This window comes from Solanum verrucosum, unplaced genomic scaffold, assembly GCF_900185275.1.
Source record: "Solanum verrucosum unplaced genomic scaffold, falcon-dt-bn FXZP01000115.1, whole genome shotgun sequence".
NCBI classification, from domain to species: domain Eukaryota; kingdom Viridiplantae; phylum Streptophyta; class Magnoliopsida; order Solanales; family Solanaceae; genus Solanum; species Solanum verrucosum.
In genome coordinates, this window is record NW_026020680.1 from 674756 (window position 1) to 702751 (window position 27996).

Sequence of the window (27996 nt, forward strand, 5' to 3'; positions counted from 1 at the left end):
ATAATATACCTTTAATTTTTCACCAAATTTAAAGATGTTTTCATTATTTATCTCGATTAATTATGTGGAACTTGTTGTTCACAAAGTAGTAGGTAAATTAAGATACCAATTCATGCCGCCTAAGGTAACCTTTGTCTCCCAAAGCCAAATGTAAATATACCTTTCTTCTTTCCCTCAAACCCAATTTAGTTCTAGAATATCTTTGAAATATATATTAAGTTAAATATTTTTCTCCTCTTTGAAAGAAATTAGTTAAATACAAAGAAAGTCCATTTTCTTGATCCATTCAAACTACAACGGCGCCGTTGCTCTTCTTTATATTTATGTCTACACAAAAAGAAAACAAGTACCTTAATCACAAAGCAATAAAGGAGCATTAATAACTCAGAAATTAAGAAAAGCTCCGGTCAACTTCCCGGTAATACTCCGCCGCCGTGCATCTCGGACTTTAGTTCAATTGGGTTACTGAATTTAACGAAATGGGTCAAGAATCTTTCATATACAGTTTTGTAGCTCGTGGTACTATGGTACTAGCTGAATACACAGAGTTCACCGGAAACTTCCCGGCGATTGCAGCTCAGTGTTTGCAGAAATTACCCTCTTCAAACAATAAGTTCACTTATAATTGTGATCATCATACTTTTAACTTCCTTGTTCAAGATGGTTATGGTAAATTTTCCTTCTTATCTTTTTTACGTTGTTTATGCACTTCTGTTGGTTTGTTTTAGTTGGATTTGAAATGGGTATTGATGGATCTTGAGTTGTAGAGGAAAAGGTGGAGTCTTTATTGGTGTAGAATTGTGCTGTTGAAAGATTGCTGCTAAGAAAAAAGGGGCTACTTATGTGAACATGTTACTTATTTTTTATGTTGAAAGATTGCTGGGAAGAAAGGGTGGGTACTGTGCTTAGGATAATTTGATCTTTGGTTTAGGGGTAAAACAGAAAATTAGCTCGCCATAAATTTTGAAGTTTGAAACTTGAAATACGAAAATTTGAGTTTTTGAAGTTGTGACGTTTGAAATTTGAAGTTGTGTTTGGAGTTTTGATCAAAATCTATGGCCAAACGCAAGCTAAATTGACAAGCTCAACAATGATATCATTCATGATCTGACAACTTGAAAATATTTGAACATCAAAATTTCAAAATTTGATCAAATTTCATTGCCAAACAGATGTTTGAAGATAAATTTTCAAAATCTACTCTCAAAAGCTATGGCCAAACGCTAGCTAAATTGACAAGCTCAACAATGATATCTTAGGGAGATTTTGAAATGTTCAACGCTTGCAGCCACAAGCACAGATGAGTAAGAGGGTTGTGGTATGTTGACGATAGTGTACAAGTAACCAAATTACAAGAGAGGAGTTAGTACAGAGAATACATATAGCTGACTCCAATTAGTTTGGGATTGAGGTGATATTGATAGATACTCTTCATCCTTACTAAGGCATCACCTTCACCAATCGTGTTTCAAGTTTGAATTTTCCGTCACTTATCTGCATTTATTTTTGTGATGAGCAATGTTCCTGTAAGTGTAAAACTGAGAATTTGGTTTCATTCTTGAAAAGTTAGTATTATAAGCTGAATGCAATAGATATAGGATGTGAAATGTCTATGTGGTATCAGTTGAGATTCGTCTTTCAGCAAATGGAATTGTCAGAGAATTAGCTGATGGGAAGCGGGAGAATTTGGTAGATGTTCTGTCCTTTTGTTTGTAACATTGTCAATATTCTCTACACGTATCAAAGAGAAAAAAAGAGAGATTTTAGTGGTTTATTGAATAGTCAAATTCTCTCTACATAGAAAAAGAAATCCAAATTCTAACGAAATACTAGAAAAGAGGATGTGTTTCCAAATTGATTGATTACACACACTCCATCCTAAATGAAGTGTAGTTTTTTACTTCTCATTTACAAATAAATACTGACAGGAGGTAGAGTTGTGAACCTATGCTGTAATTGTAGCTTTAAAATGATTAAGGCAGAACTTGGCTTTCTAATCTTAGTGGAAGTTCTAGACGGCGCTAACCGTCAAGATTCTGTACTCTGTAGGTTGAGGAGGCTGAGTGAGATGGAAAGGAACTAATAGACAGTCAAATATAGGGATATAAATTGTCTTTGGAGGATAATTTCCACTTTCTTGGGTCATATTGTAGTTTAGATTGAGTGGATAATTGATGGTCTTACTAGTTCATGGCTCTATATATACCTCTGGTGCGGACGGCATCCCCTGGCTGCTCTACTATCTAAAAAGGAATAACGTTGAGAAAGTCAAGTTCGATCTCAAAGAATCTTTAGGCTGCCAAAGTGCCTAGGCAAATAATATACTCCCTCTGTCCCAAAAAGATTGTCTTAGTTACTATTTGAATAGTTAAAGAGTATTTTCTTTGACCATAATTTTTTCAAATACTTTCTAAATATTTTGAATTGTTAAATATCTTGACTTATAGTACTTTTTATGTAGTTTCTAAATATGTATATTTTGTTTCAAAAATTGAAGATTCTATGTTCGAATTCACACCAAACATTAGTTAGTCTATCCATCGTATTCCGAATCAAGACAATCTTTTTGGGACGGTGGGAGTACTTTTTTTTATAAGGTATCTCTGCTGATGATTTCAAAGAGCCTTTTCCTTTTGAATTGCTAAATGATGTCATTAGCTATATGGTCTAGTGATCCTATCAAAAATAGATATATGCTCTAGCACCGAGAGTCAAAAAGCTATATTGTCTGGTGTTTCCTAGTAAATCTGTTTGAGCTTGCTATCGTTTGATACTTGCAGGGAAGTGATTAATCACCTTTTACTGCTTTGTTGACCTCCTTTCACTTATGTTCCTCCTACTGTCTTATACTATAGGTTGATGCAACAGCTGAACCTTGTGCAAGTCTGATCTAATGCCTGTTATTTTTTTGCAGCTTATTGTGTAGTTTCCAAAGAATCTGTGGGGAAGCAGATTTCTATTGCATTTTTGGAACGTGTGAGAGCTGATTTTAATAAAAGATATGGTGGTGGTAAAGCAGATACCGCTGTGGCTAAAAGTCTTAATAAAGAGTTCGGGTATGTATTCTCATATTCTTCTGCAGGTGTATTCTATACACAGAAGTATAACAGGTAAAATATGTCAAACTTTTCAGACCTATCATGAAAGAACACATGCAGTATATAATTGACCACGCTGACGAGATTGAGAAACTACTAAAAGTTAAAGCCCAAGTGTCTGAAGTCAAAAGTATTATGTTGGAGAATATAGACAAGGTATGCCAAGTAAACTGGAGAAAGATGCTTTGCATATGATATTATCTTCTGCAGTATGGTTCACTTGTTTCTTCATGATACATATTGTCCTCTGACATCTTTTTTTGTTTTTGAGATGGATGAATTTTGCCTAGTATATCCAGATAAAAGTAATTTATTCCTCCTCTTTGTACAGCTACATGAACGTCTTATTGCGTGATGGATCTGTAGTTAAAGATGAACGTTCGTTAATTTCGCCCACAAATGTGGGATGAATATATTTGGACCTGATAGCTTATTAGAAAACATAATCTTGAACCTTACATGGTACCTAATTAAATCTTTTTATTCTTCCGACACTACCCTGTCCCTTCTGAAAATCATTTGTGGATACCATAGACAGTTCCAAAATAATTTTAAAAGTTCCATAGGTAAAATAAAAATTGGCTTTATACAACAACAAAATCCCACTAAGTTTGGGGGGGAGGGAGGGGCTCTGGTGAGGGTAGAGTGTGTGCAGTACCATTACCTTGTGGAGGTAGAGAGGGAAAAAAGGCGTTATGAAGAAGAAAAAAGGTAGTAACATTTTGCTTTCAGAGAATTGAGTTCGCATCTCAATTTGAGCTTAAAATTCATGAACTTCACCTAATTTAGGTGCCTCTTCCTGGTCAACAATACATCTTTTGTCTATATTATGGAATTTATCTTATCTCCTATTTTTATTTGCATTTGCTTAAGATCTTCCTTTTTGACTAACAAATCTTTGTTCAGAAACAATTACATCTTAAGTCATGTAGTTGGTATGGACCGTTCATGTCATACTAGATACTTGTCATCACAGTTGATCTTTGTTCTTTTTTTGATAGGTTAATAATACATGTAATCTATTTGGATTTAGCATCTGGTTATCATAGTATCCCATGTTCCTTAACGAATCCCAAAATCCTGTCAAAATTATGAATCTGTACCTTTTCGGTTGAGAAGCATCTAATCTTTGGTGAACCCTGTTGTTTGCCAGCCTCTTTAAGTTTCAATGTACTGTCAAGGAGAAGTGTCTTGACATGTGATTGAGTTGTGGTTGTTTGATGAGGTAATAACCATGTGATTCTCTCTGATTGTGGTTGCACGATGCATCCAATGAGATGGACAAATTAAGTAAAACAAAAAAAGAAAAAGAGAAAAGTATCTGCAGGCACTAATCTATTATGTGATGCATCAATAATTTTTGTCTTATTAAGTCGGTTCTCTCATGGATTTGCTCGGTCTCTGACCTCACTTTGTGTTCCATGAGATTTCAGCTATTCAACCTATGAAGTGTGTTAACAGTAACTTGAACAAAGATGAATGACTGCTTATAATGCCAATAACTGTAACATTAATATTTCAGAAGAGAAAGTTTCAAATTTCTTTCAGTATATGCATGAAAAATAGACTTTTCACCTAGTTTGGAGGACATCTTAGACAATTTTTATTTATTAAGCTGAAGCTCCAGATTTACAAAAATAGACCTACAGAAACTAGGATATCCAAGTTACAGCTAGCAAGGACGCCAACTCCCTTTAATAGCTTAGCATTATTGTACCATGGTAGATTGACTAGTTACGTACTTGTAAATGCTTCTTGAATCCAGAATCGATTAATTAGGGTTGTTGACCTGCCTGATTCTGGTATTCAGGCATACTTAATATATCTGATGCGATGATGCAATGTGCTTTTGTTGCAATCTGCAAGTCAGATGTTAACTTTGACATGTGTGTCAGTGTAATGGGATTGTAAACTTCAGCAATAACTTTAGGCTTTTATAAGCATTTATGAGGTTCGAAAAAGCAACAACTCAAGCTATTTAAACTTCTATTCATTTGACTTAATTTAAACATGCCAGGCCATTGAAAGAGGGGAAAACTTGACTATACTATCTAGCAAGACTGAGAACCTGCGTGATTCGGTAAGTTTGGTTGATGATTTTCTTATAATAGCAAGTGTTAATAGCATCTGTAAAATGTTTCAAACCTTGTATGTTTGCTTTCAGGCCCTTGAGTTCAAGACAAAGGGGACTCAAATACGGCGGAAGATGTGGTATCAGAATATGAAAATAAAGTTGGTTGTGTTTGGCATCATCCTGTTTTTGGTTCTTATAATCTGGCTTTCAATTTGCCGTGGCTTCAATTGCACAAACTAGCATATCAATGCGAACAGTTGGGACTAAATTCATACAAATGTAGACTAACAGGATCCAAACAGGCACATCTGTGGAGGAATTTGCCATGAAGAAAGTAAAGCATCTATAAGCCCTTTAGTTTCAGAAACGTTTTAGAAAAACATAAAAAAAACATTCTTTTTTCCTGTGTTTATAGATTCTTAGAGCAGTGTGAATGTCTTTTTATTAGTGTGTTTGTTTTCGGGGAGGGGTCGGCAGGGGGGAGGGCTGCAGGCAGTGGTTATAAGCTTAAAAATCTGTATTCTGTGCTGTGTATATTGTAGACATGCTAGATATCTATAATTGGTAAAAGAATTTTGATTCAGTGAAAATATATGTGATTGATACCTTTGTTGGAATGTCAATGGGCACTGGCTTTCTCTCTTTCTTCTTATTTGTTGCTTCATCTTTTGAGTGAAGTTGAGGAAATGCAGAGCTGATTAGCAAAATAGAATACCTACAAGCTCCCACCTTATTTGCTCCCTTGGTGACTCCAACCTACAATGTCAGGGTTGAAGGTGGAATTACTTACTATCTGAGCAATTCTCTCTTATCAACGAGTCCTTTGTCTTCTTATGTGGTCATAGATAATTATCATTTTATGAGTTAATTTTAGAAGTTAACTCGGGTCCAATATTTATTTTCTTAACATAGTATTATCGTTAAACTCATTTTAATTCTTGATTAATTCCATAATGCATTCTCATGTTATATTATTCACTCCTTCGATACACAGTTTTTTCGATATAGGGTATCAATTACTTTTCCATATTGGTTGAGGGAGGGGTTGTTTGTCACCTTAATATGATTTCAGATAATTTATTTCTCACCACCTGAACTATCTTGTTATTGTCATATCTTGAGTAGTATTTCGATAGACATGTAAAATATTTTTCATTGTTATGGATATTGTTATATAACTTAAATTTCTTTAATTTACAAAAATAAGAGGGGTGGCCGGTGGGGGTGGAGAATACAAAGACTAGATAGTTTGTGAAATTACATGGTGCAACCAAGTCCATTCCTGTTGGAGTTCAAAGTTATACAGGAAAACTCAAAGGTTATGCAAATATAACTTTTGAAAATTATTTCTTCGGATAATGTTGGGCTCAGATCTAATCGTTGTGGAGTGCTGTAAGTGCAGCACAAACTTAGCCAAGTCAGCGAGTGTGGGAACAAGAATTGAAGCATTCACCCACCTTTTTACTGTTGTCAATGAATCTCTTCCATGTTCGATTCTACTCTATGTTAGAACCTCGCTCCTGACTATTCAAATTCACGGCTTATTCATAATCAAGGCTCTAACCGCCTAATCAAGGAGTAGAATTCTCTGCTCCCCTCGGAAAATTCCATTGCTTTGACCATCCTCAATGACCTGAGGATGCTTCGAGCCTTCAAAGACGGGGGATCATTTTTTTTCTTTTTTGTTTCGCATTTCTCATCAAAGGAGCATATCTGCTTAACCTTTTAAAAAACATTAGATTGTTGCCAAATATTTGCAAAAAATGTTAAAAAAAAATTAGCTTGTAGTCTTAACGTTTTCTCATAAGATTTTCAATTGTTCAAAGAGGATCTTTAGACTGTCCTTAAAAGGTCCATAAGTTGTAAGACAAGCAATACTACTAAAAGAAATAGGAATTAACGACAAATAAATTTTGTAACTAAATAACAAAATTTGTCACTAATCCTATTTAGCGATGGATTATCAAAAGAATATATGCTTGTGAATAATTTATTGACAACTTAAATAGATGAGTCTTTTTTTAAAGTTCGAAGGCGTATTTTAGCCTTTTCTCTATTTTAAATAATCTTTTTCATGGCTAAAAGGTCATTATTGCTACAACAAATTTTAACACGTGACAAAAATTAATAATTAGCTACAAAATGTTATTTTAGCGAAAATTTTATGACTATATCATTTAACTATTGAGCAAATTTTTGTGACTTGAAGCAAATATATTCATTTAGCCACCCTAATTTATTTCAAATAATTTAGGGAAAATTAGCAATTAAGTCATAATACCTAACATAATTAGTCAAAATAACAACACTTTAAAATATTTATTTAAAATGGCAGAATGACAATATTTTTATAAAATAATATGTATTCAGATTTTAGTATTTTAAATTAATTTTATTTATGGAAAGAGTCTTATATTAGACCAAATTATATATCAATAACTGTTTAAAGTGAAAAAAATAAATTAAACCAATACCATTAACCTTTTTTTCATCACCATTCACGTTTCTTCCCCAACTTTCACATTTCTTCCCCAGCTTTCACGTTTCAAGTTTATCTTTCTTCAAAGTGCTAAATTGTTGTTCATCAATAATTTTTCTTTATTATTAAACGAATTCTCTTTATTAATTCAAGCAGATTTCTCGGTTGGCAAGATAATTTTCATTATCAATTTTGATTTTTTTAATTTGATGTTTAAATCACTGATTCTATACATTACGGATTTTCAGTCAATTTTTCCCATTTTTATGTGATTTTGTTTAAATATTCATCATATATTTATTAATTTCATTTTTTTTGTGATTTTCTTTTAATTTTTCTGATTTTGTAGATTCTAGAAATTCATATATATGTTTGTTTTGTTTGATATTTAATACATTTTAAAATTTGATATTATCAAAATTTGCTTTTAGGGTTTTAGATTACGGGGAAAACATCTGATTGTCTACAATGACTGATTCAATCAGAATTACTAGAGGTATACCTAATAATATTTAAAATTTTGGGGAATTTCCCTCATTTGATTTGTGTATTACCCAAGGGTTGCATTGTATTTCAATCTCAATTAGTATACCAATATGTTTGTATTTCCTTCTTAATTTGTATTCATCCTAACTGTATGCTAACAATTTTGTATTTTATTGGGTATTCATTATGTATTTCAATCTCAATTTATATGTGAACAAGTTTGTATTTCTCTTTTGTTTTGTATTCAACCTAATTGTATACCAACAAGTTTTGTATTTTATGTGCCTACTTTACCTTTCAAAGTCACTTTGTATTTCAAATGAAGAGAGTATTTAATTTCTTTTGTATTCACAACTTTATATTCAATCTCACTTTGTATTTACAACTTTGTATTTTTATCTCATTTTTGTATTCATATATTGTTGTATTCAACATATAGTTCATGATCGATTAGTTACATTAACTTAATGGGATACAAATTATTGTATGCATTCAAATAGAAAAAACAGCTACTAAACTAAAAAAAAAACAATTTCATTCGTTATACATCATAATTTGGATACAAAACATTCGAAAAAAGCTATAAATCCCAATGCATACAAAGATTTCACTGATTCAATCAGAAAAAAAAACAACACTCTTGTACTCGACATATACGAATATCTCATTCAAAAAAATAAAAAAAAAATAAAAAATACCTGATTATTTTTCGATTGTTCACTGAATGCAACAAATTTATAGTTGTCAATTTTGAAAAATTATGTTTAAAAAATATGTCGTATTCAACTTGAAGAAGTTTTGAAAGTTATCAGATGAATGATTCGGAAGACAAACTAAATTATTTTAACTTTTTTTTTATGTTCTTAAGAAGAAAGCAAAAAAACGCTCGACGGAAATATGACTATTTATGCTCTTTTCAAAACGTAACTGATTTATATTTAAAATCTTTTTTACCTCTTTTGATTTTTTTGTTCCATGATTTTCTCTGTTCTGTTATTAATTATATGTATTCTTTCAAATTAATCAAAATAAAATAAATACATAACTAATCCCTTAACAAATTAAAATAATGACATTTTTAATAAATAATGAAACTGTTGCTAAGGAGTCCCACTAAAAGCTAAAATATTGCTCTTTTGAAAAATTTCCTAATAATTTATTGTGACTAAAGGATTACTTTTTTTTGATAAAGGTAACATGACCAAAGCTATAAATTGTAACTAAAGGATTACTATTACTACAATAAATTGTAACTCGTGAAAAATCTTAATAATTAGCTATAAAATTTTATTATGGCAAAAAGTATGCGGTTATATCATTTAACTATTGTCACAATTTTTTATAATTTGAAGCAATTTTTTTTATTTAACTACAATATTTTGGTTCAAATATATAGTTTATTGTGGCTAAAATGTCACTATAGTTACAATAACTTTTATTGCGTGACAAAAACCTATGATTAGCTACATAATTTTATCATAGCAATAAAGTTGTAGCTATTTAGGCAATTATCGTCACGATATTAGTAATTATAGAAAAATGAGAAATTAGCTTTGCTAGTTTGACTTTTGTGGCTAAAATATTTTACGAATTTATAAATAGCTACGAAATTTGAATTTTGTGGCTATTACTAAGTAATAACTACGATTTTCAAATTAATAGCTTAGATTTCATAACTCTATACATTATATTGAAGTTAAGTGGTTTTCATAGTTGGTTGAGGGAGAACTTAATTAACAAGTAATTGCGCAAATGCTTGAGTGATAGGTGGGGGTTGATCTAAAGTATCGTCTAAAATTCACGTGAACACATGGACCGATTAATTTTTGTTTATATTTATATATTAAAAAATGATTAAAAGAGATAATCTAAACTATTGAGAGTGTGTTTCTCAAACTAATAAGTGATAGATGAGGTATGAAATTCACACTCTCAATAGTTTAGGTATGGAACTCAAAAAAAGAGAATAGTTTAGGTGTGTTTTTGAAGAAAATAAATTCAAGGAGACTTTCACCTCGCATGGGAAGAGTGAGGAAGCAGATTGACATTAATTTCTACCTCGTATTTATTAAAATAGCAAAAAAATTCAAAGGAGAAGGCCATAAAACAAACCTCCTAACCATCCTAATGGTCGACTAAATAAGTCTACTATCTTGCTAAAGATGGTACGGTAAGGCGGAGCTAGATCAATAGCAGTAAATATTATCGCTAAAAAAAAATCTATTGCCACTAAATATGATTTTTTGCTTCTATAGTGATATCTAATGGACTACTCATAAGATTCATTTATTTGTATATATAAGAAGACATAGTGACTAGTATTTTGTGCAGTTGTGGACAACAAAATGATGTTCTTTCTATTCTCAGTATCTCTTTCTATTATTCTCATTTTTCTTCTTCATAAAGCCAAAATGAGTAGAACAACCTTTCTGCCACCAGGTCCAGTAGGGCTACCTTTTATTGGTAATTTGCATCAATATGATAGTTTAAACCCTCATATCTATTTTCGGAAACTTTCCAAGAAATATGGCAAAATATTCTCATTGAAAATTGGATCTGCTACTATGGTAGTAATTTCTTCAGCAAAATTAGCAAAAGAGGTAACACAAATACAAGATTTAACATTTTGTAGTAGACCCGCTTTTCTTGGCCGACAAAAAATTTCTTATAATGGTCATGATATTGCCTTTGCACCTTACAGTGACTATTGGAGAGAAATGCGAAAAGTTTGTGTTGTTCATTTGCTCAGTCTCAAGAAAGTACAATCTTTTAGATCGATTCGTGAAGATGAAGTATCAAGAATGATCAAAAAAATATCTCAACAAATAACCGCTTCACAAATTATAAATATGAGTAATATATTGATTACTCTAACACGTACAATTACTTGTAGAATTGCTTTTGGCATTAGGTATGATGAAGAAGCACATGAAAAGAGGAAATTTGATGAACTTTTAACTGTGACACAAGATATGATGCACATTTTTTTTTCTCTGATTATTTTCCTTTGTTTGGTTGGCTTGATAAATTATTTGGAAATATTCAAAAACTTGACAAGAATTTCAAGGATTTAGATGAGTTTTTTGAAGAACTCATTAACCAACATCTCAATCCCAATAGGCCAAAATCAATGGAAGGAGATATTCTTGATCTTTTGCTTCAATTGAGGAAAGAGCAATCAACTTCAACTGATCTTACTTTGGACAACATAAAAGCAATTTTCATGGTAAGTAATCAACGATATATGTCTAAAACCAATATATGCATATTGTAGATAAAACAATAATTCTATATATTGATAGTATACATAATTGTGTAAAAAAATTTTATATTGAAAAGTATACATAAATTTAAATCTTATTTTTCTAAATTTACCGATTAGATATACTATATTGTCGGTGTACACAAGTTAAACTCACATACATGTATAAGCTACACTACTTTTGAGAATTTCTCATGATTCGACAATTTCTTTCATTTTACTCTTATTTTATATAGGATATATTAACTGCTGGATCAGATTCTATCGCAGTTACAGTAATATGGTCAATGACAGCCTTGATGAAAAATTCAAAAGTCATGAAGAAAGTTCAAGAAGAAATCAGACAATCAATTGGGAACAAAGGCATTGTGGATGAAGATGATATTCAAAACATGCCTTATTTTAAAGCAATGATAAAAGAAACATTTAGATTTTATCCACCAGGTCCACTTCTATGGCCAAGAAAATCAATGAAAAAATCCACTTTAGAAGGGTATGAAATTCAGTCAGGAACAATAATTCATGTGAACTCATGGGCAATTGCATGGGATCCTGAAATATGGAAAAATTCAGAAGAATTTATACTTAGAGATTCTTGAATAGCGATATTGATTTCAAAGGCCAAAATTTTGAGTTGATTCCATTTGGAGCAGGCCGGAGAGGTTGCCCAGGTATTCCGTGGTAGATTTATAATTTATACGATAAGTCCAATTAATTCCACAATTTTTAAATATAAATTATAAATTTTATGTGAAAAATATTAGCAATGGCATTCAAAATTGAGATCGACGAGCCTGAACCATTTGAACTATTTAATTTAAATATGTACAAATCATATGTGTGGTATATACATTATATCAAATATGTGTATACTATACATGTAATATATATTATTATACACAATAATATTATTATTACATATATTGTGTATATATACTTCGTGCATGTTAATAGACTATATATAACTTTCCCTTTAAAAATCATCTGTCAAACCCATACTTTTCAAAGAACTCACAATTATAAAATTATAAAGATTAAATCTGGAATTTGTCTTTCGGCAGGTATTTCACTCGGTGTTACAACGGTAAATCTTATACTTTCAAATCTTCTGTATGCATTTGATTGGGAATTGCCTTATGGAATGATGAAAGAAGAAATTGATACAGATGGTTTGCCTGGACTTATCATGAATAAGAAAAATGCTCTTTGCCTTGTCCCTAAAAATTATCTCTACACCTAGTCAAATAACTTATGTTTAATATGGTACGTTGTTTTGAGCTCGATCACTTCAATTATAACGTTTGTGATAATAAAATTTCACCTCTATCTTTAGAGGAACTATGTAATTGTTTACAAAATTAATGTATCTTTTATGTAAATTATTAAAGTGTGTTCCTGGTTCAACATTTATATGGACCATGTTATTTAGAACATAATTTATGTTGTTTTTTAAAAGTTAAATTTCGAATCACAACTTTATTGTCTATATAAATTCCTCCACACTGCCCTTATTTTGGCAAAATATTTGTTGCAAACTTTCAATACCAAGATTATTAATAGGAAATAGGAAAAGGAAGAAGAAGCAAATTAGAAGATGCTAGAGCAAAAACTATACTATAAATGCGATTTATTCATACTTATTGGAAAAGGCAATTATATACATTACTATTTGTAAGAGATGGAGAGGGGAAGGGGATCACGATCTAAAAACTCGAGTTATGATGGCACTTATCAAAACCCACTGGTGGGTAAGTCAATCCATATCTCTTAACGACAAGTAACGAGCATATTGGGCAGAAACCTTAAAACATCAGAAAGACAATCAGCCAAACAGAGAAATAACAACGAAAAGGAGAAATGACATAAATATTTAAACAATAGTACATGATCCTATTCCACGACATGTTGGATGATGGTACAAAGCTACAAAAGTGAGTACAATCTCCGAAATCAGTAAAGTAAGCACAAACTTGTCTTATATATAAAAGACTAGCCAAAAACTATATAAAGACGAAAATGAGTCTTAGGACGTCATCAGCTCACCGTCGATCTCCAGAAGTCCCTGCTGCTACCCATAATCACCGTTGTCGAATGGCGCTCGGATATACATATGGAAAAACAGGTGCAGAGCGTAGCATGGGTACCGAGATAACAAGTGTACCAGTAGGCATCATAGGCCGAATGATCTTGGAAAGAAAATACATAAAGGAAAGCGGGGAAATAAATTGTAACTAGAGGTCAGATAAACGGTACAATAGTTGGAAACTCTAACTATGATCCTCGACAATCTAGCAGAAATAGAGCGATAAGGTAAAACAACTAACTATAATCTAACTGGACCCCATATGCCCAGAAGGTACACTCGTGCATAATTAAAAATAAAATAACCTAAACCGACCCCCATAAATCTGATGAGTGCACAAAAGAGCTAACACTATTCCTAACTAAGATTGGATATATCTAGAATTGGATAAACCGATATCTGATGTGAGGCTAAAAATACATATTTTTAATCATTATTTCCTCACATTTATTATTTATATTTGTCCTTTTTGAGCATGCATTTTATGAATTGTGTTAAATTGTATATTTTATTTGTAGGATTAAATTGATGGAAAAATGAAGAAGTTTGGAGCTAAAACGAATTAAAGATGGAAGGTTGAAGAAGGAAATCAAACAGACAGTTTAATGGATTAAATTTAATAAAATAATTTATATTTATATACATAAGGAAATGGCGACTGCAAATGGTGGAATTTCAATTCCTACTCGTGCTTCTTGCTGCTGCCACGTGGCATCATGTGAACTGTGCAGAATTATGGAAGGCGGCGCACCAGGAATATGGAGAAATCACGCGTACAATACGGAAAACCCAATTTAATTGGGTTTTAATTTCCTAATTTGTCTTGAACTCAATTATTTTATTTTAGGGTTCCTACATCTATAAATAGTGCATAGAAATAATTATTTGTGGGGTGGGGCCAAGAACCAAGATACAAGACACAATATAATTTTTTTTCTAGCTTAGGAACTTTGGAAGAGCCGCCGTGGAGGCCAGAGAATTGTGGTTTATTCTTTCTTCTCCTTTATTATTTATTTGTATTCGTGCTTAATAAAAGATAGTTTAGTTATTGTTCTTAACTTTTTATGATTAACACAAGCATATTTATTTTAATGAATTTTGATTGTGTTTTTGAGATAATAAGTAGCTAACTTTCATAACTAGGGTTGTGGGAACCATAAGCGATTAACAAAGTACGAATAATAACTAAGCAATTCTTGAATAGTGTCTTGCATGCATTGATAATTCTTTCGTTTAGAAGTCTTTTTAACGAGTGCACGCGTTAGAACTCGCCTTGTTGCTACTTGCCGGACCAAGGAGGTAATCAACAAGAAAAGAATTATCAACATAGATTTAGTGTGATACTATCTAATAGGCTAGTGTCGATTGGTGCGAAGTAATAACTAAGCCAAACATCGATTATGATGTCTAATATGAGGTAAAAGTAAGGGTTAGTAAATTATACATACGTAGCCGGACCAAGGTGCGGGGTGAAATTCTCTAGATGCCGGACCAAGGATTTAGAGATACCTAACTTATCACTTTGCATGTAGTACACTAGAAAAGGATTACTATTATTAGGATTACCGCGTTATGAGCATATGGGGAACACATTCCTAGTTACTTTTAATAACCTGAATATAAATAAATACTTAGTTCAAAGCTATCTTTTTATTGTTTTTATTTTATTTCAATTTAAATCCCCATATTTTGATATAACGACTATCGAGTTAAATATTTGCTATTGACAATATTCTTCCATATTCTCTGTGGGATCGACCCCGACTCATAGTTGGGTAAATATATTGCATACGATCGTTTATATTTCTTTTCAAAAGGTATATTTGAACGTTATCAATATCTGGACCTCAAACCACAGCTAAGACACCCCACATACCCTAATAGAACCAAACCATCGAGAACTGTGCCTGCACTATGAACCGTGGCCAATAAACATATGCCCGAACCACGAACTGTTGCTATTAGAAATGAGCCTGGACCTCAAACCATGGATGGTACACTCTAAAGAACTTTATAGTCACACATTCATTATCATACGGGAGATTCCATAGAGAGAAACCTCCTTCAGAGTCATAAGGGACCCACTCTAATTTGGAACCCAAGACCTGATCTGGGGTAACCAACAAGACCCAAAATGTAACACCTTGGAAGTTGGTAAGTGAAAAAAGGAAAGAAAAATGTAGAAAATTGTTTGAAACAGTGAACTACGAGTCCAATCTACAAATTGTAGGAAGTTTTACGGGCCGTAGAAAGGCAATCGTAGAAGGTTGGGTTGAGTTTTAGAATTTCAAGATTTTGAAGTTTGACCTATGACTTGATAGGACAACCCGTAGTAGCTTTGACGGGTAGATGACACTCATATGATAGATCCAAAGATTTGGTTTAAGACCTCAGGTCTATGGAAGGTTTTGACAGTTCGTAGTTTGTTCTATAGGTCGTACGGTGATTTCGTAGAAAGGTTCTAGACTTAGTGAAATTTTGGAGTGAAACTTATGTTCTATGGATGAGGTCTACGGACCGTAGAATGGTCTCATGGGAAATGATTAAATTTTGGGTTTCTGAAGTTGGTTCTACGATTCACCCGTACGGGCAGTAGAAATTCCTACGGGCTGTAGGTCATAATCGTAGGGCTGCCGGATAGTTTTTTTAAAAGGGTATTTGGATTTTTTCCTATGCATCTAACACCTCATCAATAAACTCTTGAGGAGATGCTCATCAACATTAGACCCATAAAATTCCAGAGGATTCATCTTAGTGAATTCCCTTATCCTTGCCGTTGTCGTACCCACATTTAGGTTCACATGAGTATTAGCCTCTTTATTAGCTTGAGTCATCATGGATTGAGCCAATACTTGAAAAATGACTAGAAATTCGGCATGTGTATCACGCCCCGAGCCTACGCCCTAGGCGAGACGGGCACTCGAGAACCATTGCTGGCCCAAGCGAACCCCTGGCCTGACTTACTTACTCAACGAAAGACTTAAACTCAACAAAAATAAGTTTATATAATAAACTAGAATGTTATAAAAGAACATTCAACTGACATTAAGGAAAACTCAAGTCTCAACATGGAATAATGACAATGAAAAGACTAAAGAACTAACATCTGACTGTCTATGAAGCCTCTAAAACAACTGAGATGGATGTCGGGATAGGACCCCCGATCATCCTAACAAATGAAATACTGAAAAGAACTAAAAGCAATAAAGGAGTCCTCCGGAATGCAAGGAGGCTCACCACTGACTCTGAAGTGCTCAACTGGATCAACGGTGCACCGGATGCCGATCCTAGTTATCTGTATCTGCATCATAAGACGATGCATGCCAACTATCATCAGTACATTGAATGTACGAGTATGTGAGTTGGAATGCTAAAACAACATAGACTTGAGAAGAATCTAAAAGAAACTAAAGAACTTACCTGGCTCAACTCAATATGACTGAGCTCATTTCAATATAAAACAATTTAAAACAAGTGCAATATAAAGAAACAAAATGTTTAAAAATATGCTGTTAACTTTGTGTATGCAAGGATACAACATAACTCTGAAATGTATGTAAAAATACAAATAACTGTGTATATAAGAATACAATAATTTATGTGGGAGTTTCTCTAACCAACAACCATCACGTAAGAGCTATTGTGATGATACATCGATTTCCCTCATGCTGCCAGAGCATCCTATACCTTGCCAAGGGCATATGACCTGAACTACTAAGTGGATCCACTAGTCTATACTAAAAATCACTAATGGAATCATCTAAAAAGTATGACCCTTTTCTACCCATGATGGATACATGGTTTATGGGGGCTGTGAGTTGTCTGAACTCTCCCCCATATCGGTGCTCAATACTACTCCAATAAATATAATAATATTAGCTCTTATGTTTAAACACATAATTCTTATGTGATTTGAGATTAGTGCTCAAAAACTTAGCTTAAAGGCTATCTTTGAAATCAAAGTTTCCCTTCTTGCTTCATTTAGGAAGCGATTACTCTTTTCTGAAAACTACCCCGAAGGCTCTTTGGAAATATCAGTCGCCATTCTTATTTAAGTGTGAAAACATTTTAAATCTCTTTGGAATACTTAGTCCCCATATACTTTTGAAGAAATAAACTTCAACTTTACACTTTACTGAACTCAAAACTTTAAGTCTTAAAACAAGGTTAAAACGTTTGCAAAAGACTTTTGGAAAACTTTATGAACTTCTCTTAACTTAACTCTTGACTTCTCTTGACTTTGATCTTAACTGCTCTTGACTTGACTCTTAACGGGTCCTTGAATTGAATTATGAATTCAAGGATTGTGATTCGTAATTGGAAAGATCTCATGATGTTTAGGAATGATTTTAGATAGCTAAACATGAGAAAAAACCGAAAATAATATTTGAGGGTGGGTCCGTGATGCAGAGAAGCTTTTAAAATTTAGTTCCAAAAATGACTTTTGAGGTAGAAGACTCCGTGACGCGAAACAAAAATTCCCAAAACTGGGAACCAGCTCCGTGACGCGCCATTGATGTTGAATTTCGTCCGACGAAATTTCTTCTTCGTTTTTTGGCTCTAAACCCTCTAAATTCCGTGGGTTATTTTACCCAACACTTAGAATCGATTAAATGTTCAAAGTACATCAGATTCTACTCAAAATCGAACCTAAAATCACAGATTAGGATCAAACAACTCCTCAACGAATTCAACAAAACAAGAATCTAATGAAACTTCAACAAACCCATTAAAGAACTCAATTTCTAAGCTTTCAAGAACTTAAAACTCGCTGAAATAAATCATGATTGGCGCGTGGGCAAATTAACCCAACACTATGTGATATCACATACCTTGTAGGGATCACCCCCGACGAAATCCACAAGCTAATCTCTACGATCTTGACGAATCTTGAACGTTCTTTCTTCCCCTTCTCCTTTCTCTTTTCTCCAAGCCCTAGCGTGAAATTCACTTTTCTTAAACTGACTAAAATCTGACTTTACCCAATTAAACTCCTAAAAACAAATTAATTAAGTTGGGTAAGGGAAAGACCAAACTACCCTTCTAAAATCCGGATAGAACTTTCCTTATTCGAACAACCCAACTTCCAAAGGGAATAACTTGCTGATACAAACTCAGAATCGCGCAAACTCGGCGGCGTTGGAAAGATCATTCCAAGATATTTTCATCCATATCTAGAAATACACCTAAATCATCGTGATCTAGGAGTTATGGCCGTTTGATGTTGACCAAAAACTCACTTTTCCTAACTTAAATAATTTTCCAGATTTTTCATTCTTTAAAAAAAAAATGACTATTTCCAGTTCTTAGCTTCTTCCTAGCTATTTCAATTTGCAAGATGTTACAATATCTCCCCCTTGGGAACATTCATCCTCGAATGAGATTACTCTTACTAGGCTAATGGTGGTATCATCAAGTTCAAACACCCAACAAACAAATGCAAACAAACAAGATGCTCGCTCATAATTTAAAGAGTACTAAGAAGAGAATTAGTACCTTGGTTTGCATTTTCTTTGGACTCAAAGAGATGTGGATATCTCTTCTTCATGTCTTCTTCAACTTCCTAGGTAGTTTCCTCAACGAATTGATTCCTCCAAAGGACTTTGACTGATGCTACATATTTTGTTCTCAACTTGCGAACTTGGCGATCCAGAATCTGAACAGGAATCTCCTCATAAGATAAGCTATCCTTGATCCTAATATTTTCAGTTGGTATGATCAATGAAGGATCGCCCATGCACTTCTTCAACATGGAGACGTGAAATACCGGATGAACCGCTGCTAACTCTTGTGGTATCTCCAACTCATAAGCTACTTTGCCAATCCTCTTGGCTATTCTATAAGGTCCACTATATCGGGGACTAAGCTTCCCCTTCTTACCAAACCTCATAAACCCCTTCATGGGTGAAACTTTGAGATATACCCAATCATCTACTTCAAACTCTAACTCCCTTCTCCTAACATCAGTGTAGGATTTCTGATGACTCTGTGCCGTTTTCAACCTCTCTTGAATCACTTTCACCTTTTCCAAAGCTTGGTGAACTAAATTTGGTCATATCAACCCAGCTTCAAACCATCCAATAGGAGATCTGCATCTTCTCCCATAGAGAGCTTCATAAGGAGCCATTTGAATGCTAGAGTGGTAGCTGCTGTTGTAAGCAAACTCAATGAGAGGTAGGTGATCATCCCAATTTTCTTTGAAATCAATCACACAATCTCTCAACATATTTTCTAAAGTCTGAATAGTGCGCTCTGCTTTCCTATCAGTCTGAGGATGAAAGGTAGTACTTAAGTTCACCTTTGAACCTAAGCCTTTTTGGAATGACTTCCAAAATTGTGCAGTAAATTGTGCACCCTATCTGATATAATTGAAACAGGGACTCCATGAAGTCTTACCACCTCCTGAATATATAACCTGGCATAATCCTCTGCTCAATGGGTAGTCTTTACCGGCAAAAAGTGGGCTAATTTTGTCATTCTGTCGACAATCACTCAAATAGAATCATGCTGTCTGCGAGACCTTGGTAAACCTATGATGAAATCCATATTGATCATCTCCCACTTCCATTCTGGAAGTTCTATATTCTGAGCCAACCCACCGGGCCTTTGATGCTCTACTTTCGATTGTTGGCAATTTGGACACTTAGCGACAAATTCTGCAATGTCCTTCTTCATGCTATTCCACCAATAAACCTCTCTCAAGTCACGATACATCTTTGTGGAACTCGAATGAATGGAATATCTGGAGCTATGAGCTTCCTCCATGATCCTTTCTTGGAGTCCATCCACCATAGGTACACACAATCTACATTGATATCTCAATACACCATCTCCCCCTTGTTCAAAAGCTAATACTTTTTGCTTATGAACATTTGCCTTCAATTCAAGCAAAATGGGATCTTGGTCTTGCTTTTCTTTCACTTTTGACACTAATGAAGATTCAGCCCCATTCAACACCACTATTCCTCCTTCTGTGGAATCCATTAGCCGGACTCCTAAGCGTGCAAGTCTATGCACATCTTTCGCTAACTCTCTCTTTTCTTCCTCAACATGGGCAGTACTACCCATAGACAACATGCTCAAGGCATCAACAACAACATTAGCCTTATCTGGTTGATAAAGAATTCTCATGTCATAACCCTTGAGTAATTCTAACTACCTTCTATGTCTGAGATTAAGCTCTTTCTGAGTGAACACATATTGAAGACTCTTGTGATCAGTGAATACATCAACATGAACACCATACAAATAATGATGCCATATAGTCAAAACAAATACTACAGTAGCCAACTCTAAGTCATGGGTTGGGTAGTTCTTCTCATGAACTTTCAACCGTCTGGAGACATAAGCTATAACCTTGCATTCTGCATTAATACACAACCCAAACCAACTCTAGATGCATCACAGTACATCACAAAACCTAGAGTACCTTTTTGTAAGGTTAAAACTGGGACAATAGTCAACCTTTTTTTCAATTCCTGAAAGCTTTTCTCATAAGCTTCAGACTATTGAAATTTCACGGTCTTCTGAGTTAACTTGGTCAAAAGGGATGAAATAGACGAGAACCCCTCTACAAACATTCTATAATAGCCAACCAAACCCAAGAAACTCCTAATATACGTTGGAGATGTGGGTCTAGGCCAATTCTGCACTCCCTCAATTTTGTAAGTATCAACTTTAATCCCCTCTCCAGACAGAATATGGCCTAAAAATGCCACAGACTCGAGCCAAAATTCACACTTAGAGAATTTAGCATATAACTCCTTATCTTTCAAAGTCTGAAGAACTATTGTGAGATGACTAGCATGATCTTCTTCATTCCTTGAATAGATTAGTATGTCATCAATGAAGACGATAACAAACATATCTAAATAAGGTTTGAATACTCTATTCATAAGGTCCATGAACGCTGCAGGTGCATTGGTTAAACCGAACGACATGACCATAAACTCATAATGACCATACTGGGTCGTGAAAGCTGTCTTTGGAATATCACGTTCCCTTACTCTCAACTGATGGTAACCTGTTTTGAGGACAATTTTCGAGAAATAAGAAGCACCTTGAAGTTGATTGAAAAGATCATCAATCCTTGGAAGAGGATACTGGTTCTTGATGGTAACCTTGTTCAACTGACGGTAATCTATACACATCCTAAGTGAACCATCTTTCTTTCTCACAAATAAGACCGGAGCGCCCCAAGGTAAAACACTTGGTTGAATAAAGCCCTTATCTAATAGATCCTTTAACTTCTCTTTTAGCTCTTTCAACTCTGCTGGTGCCATTTTATTTGGCGGAATAGATATCGGACGAGTATCTGGAAGAAGATCTATACCGAAGTCTATCTCTCTCTCAGGAGGGACTCTGGGAAGATCATCTGGAAAGACTTCTGGAAACTCTTTTACTACTGGAACTGACTGAATAAGAGGTACCTCAACACTTGAGTCATTAACTCGGACTAAGTGATAGACACCCCTTAGAAACCAACTTCCTTGCCTTAAGGTACGAAATGAAACGACCCTTAGGCACTGCTAAACTGCTTTTCCACTCTAAGACTGGATCATTTGGAAACTGAAACTTGAACACTCGAGTTCTACAATCAACTGAGGCATAACAGGCATGAAGCTAGTCCATACCAAGAATGATATCAAAATCTACTATGTTTAACTCAATTAAATCAGCTATGGTACTCTTATGAATAATGGAAATGGGACAATCACGATAGACTCTCTCCGCTAGAATAGACTCACCAACAGGTGTAGAGACACTGAATGGTTCACTAAGTTGCTCAGGAATAGCATCAAAGTTCATAGCAACATATGGAGTTACAAAAGATAAACTCGCTCCTGGATCTAGCAAGGCATTAACAGTAAAGTCAAAGACTTGAATCATACTAGTGACAACATCTGGTGAATCCTCTTGCTCTTGGCGACTGTTGATATCATATAAGCGGTTGTTCCTCTGCCAGTACCGGAAGTAGCCCCTCTAGGTGCAATTCTTTCTAGTGGAGCAACTGAAGAAGACTGGGCTCTATTTCCCCCATTACCATTTCCCTACTTGTTCTTTGGACACTCTCGCATGAAATGCCTAGTCTGACCACACTTGAAACAACCCGTGGAGCCCTCACGACAAAATATCTGAGTGGTTCCTACCACACTTGGCGCATGCATAAGGCTTACTACCCCCTTGCGCCACACTACCTTGAGAATAGACAGGTTTAGCTCTGGAATTCTGACCATTGTACTCACCTTTGTTCCTAGGTGCAGGTGCACTAGCAGATGATGAAGCAGGTCCCTTCTATATTTGTTGGAAGGATGACCGGTTGACATTACTTTTCTGTTGCCTGGACTCATTCCCTGTCTTAGACCTCTTGTTCTTGAATTCCTCTCTATCCCTCAGCTTCTCTTCCTCTACTTTTTGCACATAGACCATCAACCTCGAAATGTCCATGTCCCCAATAAGCATTGCTGCCCGACCCTCTTTGCTTGATAGACGAGACAACCCAGCAACAAACAGACTCATCCTACTCCTCATGTCCGCAACCATTTCCGTAGCATAGCGAGACAGTTGGGTGAATTTCAACCCATACTCATGAACACTGAAAGAATCTTGCTTAAGTGTGAGGAACTCTCGTACCTTAGCCTCTTTCAGTTGTCGGGGAAAGAAACTACCCAAGAAAGCCTCCTCAAAATAAGCCCAACTCGCATTGGTCAAACCAAGTCCTATCAATATTCTTCAGTTGATATGTAGCTAGTTTAACTCGCTCAGTATCAGCAACATGCATGACCTCAAATACCTTCTTCAACTTCTCAATGAAGTTCTCCGGATCCTCAGTAGTGCTCGAACCCGTGAAACTTGGAGTGTTCATCCTCAAGAACTTATGAATCCTTGAAGTGTCAGCTCCTTCCTGTCGAGCTCCCCTTTGCTGACCAACCTGGTTAGTCACAGCTTGACTCAGCATCCTAATTGCCTCTCTAAACTCAGCATTAGTGAGTTCCCTTTGAGGTTGCACTTCAGGTGCATTTGGTAACTCTTGTTCTTCAACATTTCTCCTAGCTGGACGACCTTTGACTCCTCTTCGTGGCAGCATGCTTATCTAAAAACACGTGCAAACATGAATTAGAAGGAACTTTTTGGAGATCAACTCTAACGCACGAAATGAGTGTGAAAAAAGTGAGAGATTTTCCTAAATGTTGCAACCTCCTAATTATAAATGTGGCGCGCTACATACATTTAACTATCTAGGGATCTACAAACACGGTTTCATAGAATCCCTAGGACTCTTGTACTCTATGCTCTAATACCAAGTTTGTCACTCCTTGAGGCTACGCCCTGGGTAAGACGGGCACTCGAGAACTAGTGCTAGCCCAAGCGAACCCCCTGGCCTGGCTTACTTACTCAACGGAAGACTTAAACTCAACAAAAATAAGTTTATATAATAAACTAGAATGTTATAAAAGAACATTCAACTGTCCATTAAGGCAAACTCAAGTCTCAACATGGAATAATTACAATGAAAAGACTAAAGAACTAACATCTGACTGTCTATAAAGACTCTATAAAGAACTAAAATAGATGTCAGGACATGACCCCCGATCATCCTAACAAATGAAATACTGAAAAGAACTAAAATCAATAAAGGAGTCCTCCGAAATGCAAGAAGGCTCACCACTGGCTCTGAAGTGGTCAACTGGATCAAAGGTGCATCGGTTGCCGATCCTAGATACCTGTATCTACATCATAAGATGATGCAGGCCAACTGGCATCAGTACATTGAATATACGAGTATGTGAGTTGGAATGCTAAAACAACATAGACTTGAGATGAATCTAAAAGAAATTGAAGAACTTACCTGGCTCAACTCAATATAACTGAACTCATTTTAATATAAAGCAATTTAAAACAAGTGCAATATAAAGAAACAAAATGTTTAAAAACATGCTGTCAACTCTGTGTGTATGCAATGATACAACATAACTCTGAAATGTATGTAAAAAATACAAATAACTATGTATATAAGAATACAATAACTTATGTAGGAGTTTCTCTAACCGACAACCATCACGTAATAACTATTGTGATGAAACAACGATTTCCCTCACGCTGCCAGAGCATCCTATACCTTTCAAAGGGCATAGGAACATGAACTACTAAGTGGATCCACTAGTCTATGCTAAAAAGTACTAAATCAATCACCTAAAAAGTATGACCCTTTTCTAGCCATGATGGCTACATGATTTATGGAGGCTGTGAATTGTCTGAACTCTCCCCCATATCGGTGCTCAATACTACTTCCAAAAATATAGTAATATTAGCTCTTATGTTTAAAAACATACTTCTTTTGTGATTTGAGATTAGTGCTCAAAAACTTAGCTCAAAGGCTATCTTGGAAATCAAAGTTTCCCCTCTTGCTTCATTTAGAAAGCGATTACTATTTTCTAAAAACTACCCCTAATGCTCTTTGGAAATCTCAGTGGCCGTTCCTATTTAAATGTGAAAACATTTTAAATCTCTTTGGGAACACTTAGTCCCCATATACTTTTGAAAAAATGAACTTCAACTTTACTCTTTGCTGAACTCAAAACTTTAAGTCTTAAAAGAAGGTTAAATTGCGAAAGACTTTGGGAAAACTTTATGAACTTCTCTTGACTGAACTCTTGATTTCTCTTGACTTTGATCTTAACTGCTCCTGACTTGACTCTTAACTGGTCCTTGAATTGAATTATGAATTCAAGGATTGTGATTCGTGATTGGAAAGATCTTATGATGTTTAGGAATGATTTTAGATAGCTAAACATGATAAAAGACCAAAAATCAAGATTTGACGGTGGGTCCGTGATGCGGAGAAGGTTTTAAAATTTAGTTCCAAAAATGACTTTTGAGGCAGAAGAATCCGTGACGGCTCCGCGACGTGAAACGAAAATTCCCAAAACTGGGAACCAGCTCCGCGACGTGCCACTGATGTCGGATTTCGTTTGACGAAATCTCTTCTTCATTTTTTTACTCTAAACCCTCTAAACTTCGTGGGTTCTTTTACCCAACACTTAGAATTGATTAACTATTCAAAGTAATCAGATTCTACGTAAAATCGAACCTAAAATCACATATTAGGATCAAACAACTCCTCAACAAATTCAATGAAACAAGAATCTAATGATACTTCAACAAACCCATTCAAGAACTCAATTTCTAAGCTTTCAAGAATTTAAACTCGCTGAAATAAATCATGATTGGTGCGTGGGTGATGTCATACCCCGAGCCTACACCCTGGGTGGAACTAGCAATTGAAGACCATTGCTGGTCCCAAGCGAACCCTTGGCCTGACTTACTTAACTCAGCGGAAGACAAAATTCATATCTATAAATATAAATGTACTTAACTGAATTGAAATAAAATAACTGAGAATGTTTTAAAGATTAAACATTCAACTTGGCCAAAAGTGGCAACCCAAGTCTTAACAATAAGAAATTATAATGAAAAGACTCAAAGGACTAACATCTGACTGTCTATGAAGCCTTTAATAACAACTGAGATGGATGTTGGGACAGGCCCCACAACATCCTAAAAAAAAACTAAACTAGAAAACAATAAAAATAAGTCCTCTGGAATGCAAAGAGGCTCATCGACTGACTCTGAATTGCTCACTGGATCAACGATTCGCTGGAATGCCAATCCTAGTTACCGGTGTCTGCATCATAATAAGATGCAGGCCAACTGGCATCAGTACATTGATGTGCGAGTATGCGAGTTGGAATGGTAACGAACATAGGCTGTAAGGAAATTTGAAAGAAACTGAATAACTTACCTTGCTCAACTCAACTCAACCTGACTGACTCATTTCAATATAATTCAATTTAAAACAAGTGCAATATAAAGAAAAGCTGTTTAAAAACATGCTATAAACTCTGTGTGTATGCAAAGATACAATAAATCTGAGATGTATCTAGAAATACAAATGAACTGATGTATATAGAAATACAATAACTATTGTGGGAGTTTTTCTAACCGACAACCATCACATAAAAGCTATAGTGATGATACAATGATCTACCTCACACTGCCAGAGCATCCTATACCCGGCCAAATGTATAGAACCTGAACTGCCTAATGGATCCACTAGTATAATCTGAAAAGGATTCATCTAAAAAGTATGAACCTCTTCTACCCATGATGGCTACATGGTTCTATGAGTGCTGTGGGTTCTTTGATTGCTCCCCCAATTGGGTGATCAATACTACTCCCAAAAATGTACTGACTCTTATATTTTTAAAACATATTTCTTCTGTGATTTGAGATTAGTGCTCAAAAACTTAGCTCAAAGGCTATCTTGGAAATCAAAGTTTCCTTTCTTGCTTCATTTAGAAAACAATTACTTTTTCTGAAAACTAGCACGAAGGCTCTTTGGAAATCTCAGTTTCTGATCTTATTTAAATGTGAAAACATTTTAAATATCTTTGTAAATACTTAGTCCCCATATACTTTTGAAGAAATGAATTTCAACTTTACTCCTTACTGAACTCAAAACTTAAGTCTTAAAACAAAGTTAAAACGTTTGCAAAAGACGTTTAGAAAACTCTAAGAACTTCTCTTGACTTTGATCTTAACTTTCCTTGAATTGAATTATTGATTCAAGGTCCATGATCTCATGTTTATGGATGATTTCATGGTATTTAGATGTACTTTAGAGTGTTGGAGTCGACTAGGAAACATAGTACATCACTTAGGAACAATTATGAGAAGGTGGGGAAAGAATTTGGAGAACTGACATCCCACGCGCTCTGAGAGGTGCGGGGCGCCAGCCCTCAACATTCAGAGAGCAAGCTGGGGTGCTCTGGCTGGCGCGTTGCCCCAGATCCTCACATTCAGGGACTGCTTTAGGGCGCGCTGGCTGGCGCGACGCCCCACCCCCCTCCCTTGGTGTTTGACGACTTTTCTTCTCTGTTTTTCATCTCTAAACTCTAATGGTTCTTTCTCTAAAAACTTAGAATCATTAGTACTCTCAACTTACAACAGATCTAACTCGAAAATCCACTAGGAAACATGAATCAAATCAACAAGAAACCTCAACAACACAACCAATCAAGAACTCAACGATGTCTTTCAAGAACTTTTTAACATGTAAACAACCAAAAATTGCTGAATTGAAACAAGTTGGTGTGTGGGTGAACTAACCCATCACTAAAAGATCTCACATACCTTAATAGGGATCACCCCCGATGAATTCTACTTCAAACGCTTGATGTTCTTGGCGAAATCTTGGCTTTTCTCCCTTTTTTTTTTCTACTTTCTCCAAGCCCTAAGCGTATTCTAATTTACCAAAACTGAGTTAATTTCAGTTTTTACCCCATTAAATCCCTAAAAACGAATTAGGAAATTAATTAGAGAAAAGACTACTTTGCCCTTCCCTAAATCCGGATTGGCACTTTCCTCAACCAACAACCCAACTTTCGAAAGGCTTATCTCACTCATACGATGTCGAAATCATGCAATATCGACGGCGTTGGAAAGATCTCTCCA

At 34.9% G+C, this 27996-nt stretch overlaps 3 protein-coding genes across 3 annotated transcripts in view; all 3 read left to right on the forward strand.

Annotated features, from left to right (window-relative positions):
* Nucleotides 1–236: 236 nt before the first annotated feature.
* Nucleotides 237–5528, forward strand: LOC125812195 (vesicle-associated membrane protein 724). Its single transcript, XM_049491719.1, has 5 exons — nt 237–669; nt 2915–3056; nt 3134–3254; nt 5116–5178; nt 5263–5528. The coding sequence occupies exons 1-5, from the start codon at nt 480–482 to the stop codon at nt 5410–5412; spliced, it is 666 nt and encodes a 221-aa protein (XP_049347676.1). The 5' UTR covers nt 237–479; the 3' UTR covers nt 5413–5528.
* A 5739-nt stretch (nt 5529–11267) lies between these two features.
* LOC125812247 (5-OH-xanthotoxin synthase-like) lies at nt 11268–12639 on the forward strand. Its single transcript, XM_049491767.1, has 4 exons — nt 11268–11363; nt 11636–11892; nt 12003–12070; nt 12461–12639. Exons 1-4 carry the CDS (start codon nt 11268–11270, stop codon nt 12637–12639), a joined length of 600 nt encoding a protein of 199 aa, XP_049347724.1.
* Nucleotides 12640–22884: 10245 nt separating this feature from the next.
* The window catches only part of LOC125812189 (mitochondrial thiamine diphosphate carrier 2-like), a 252341-nt gene continuing 247229 nt past the window's right edge, over nt 22885–27996 (forward strand). Inside the window, exon 1 of the mRNA XM_049491710.1 lies at nt 22885–22889. The gene's annotated coding sequence lies outside the window, so the exon portion shown is untranslated. The remainder of the gene's footprint in view (nt 22890–27996) is intronic.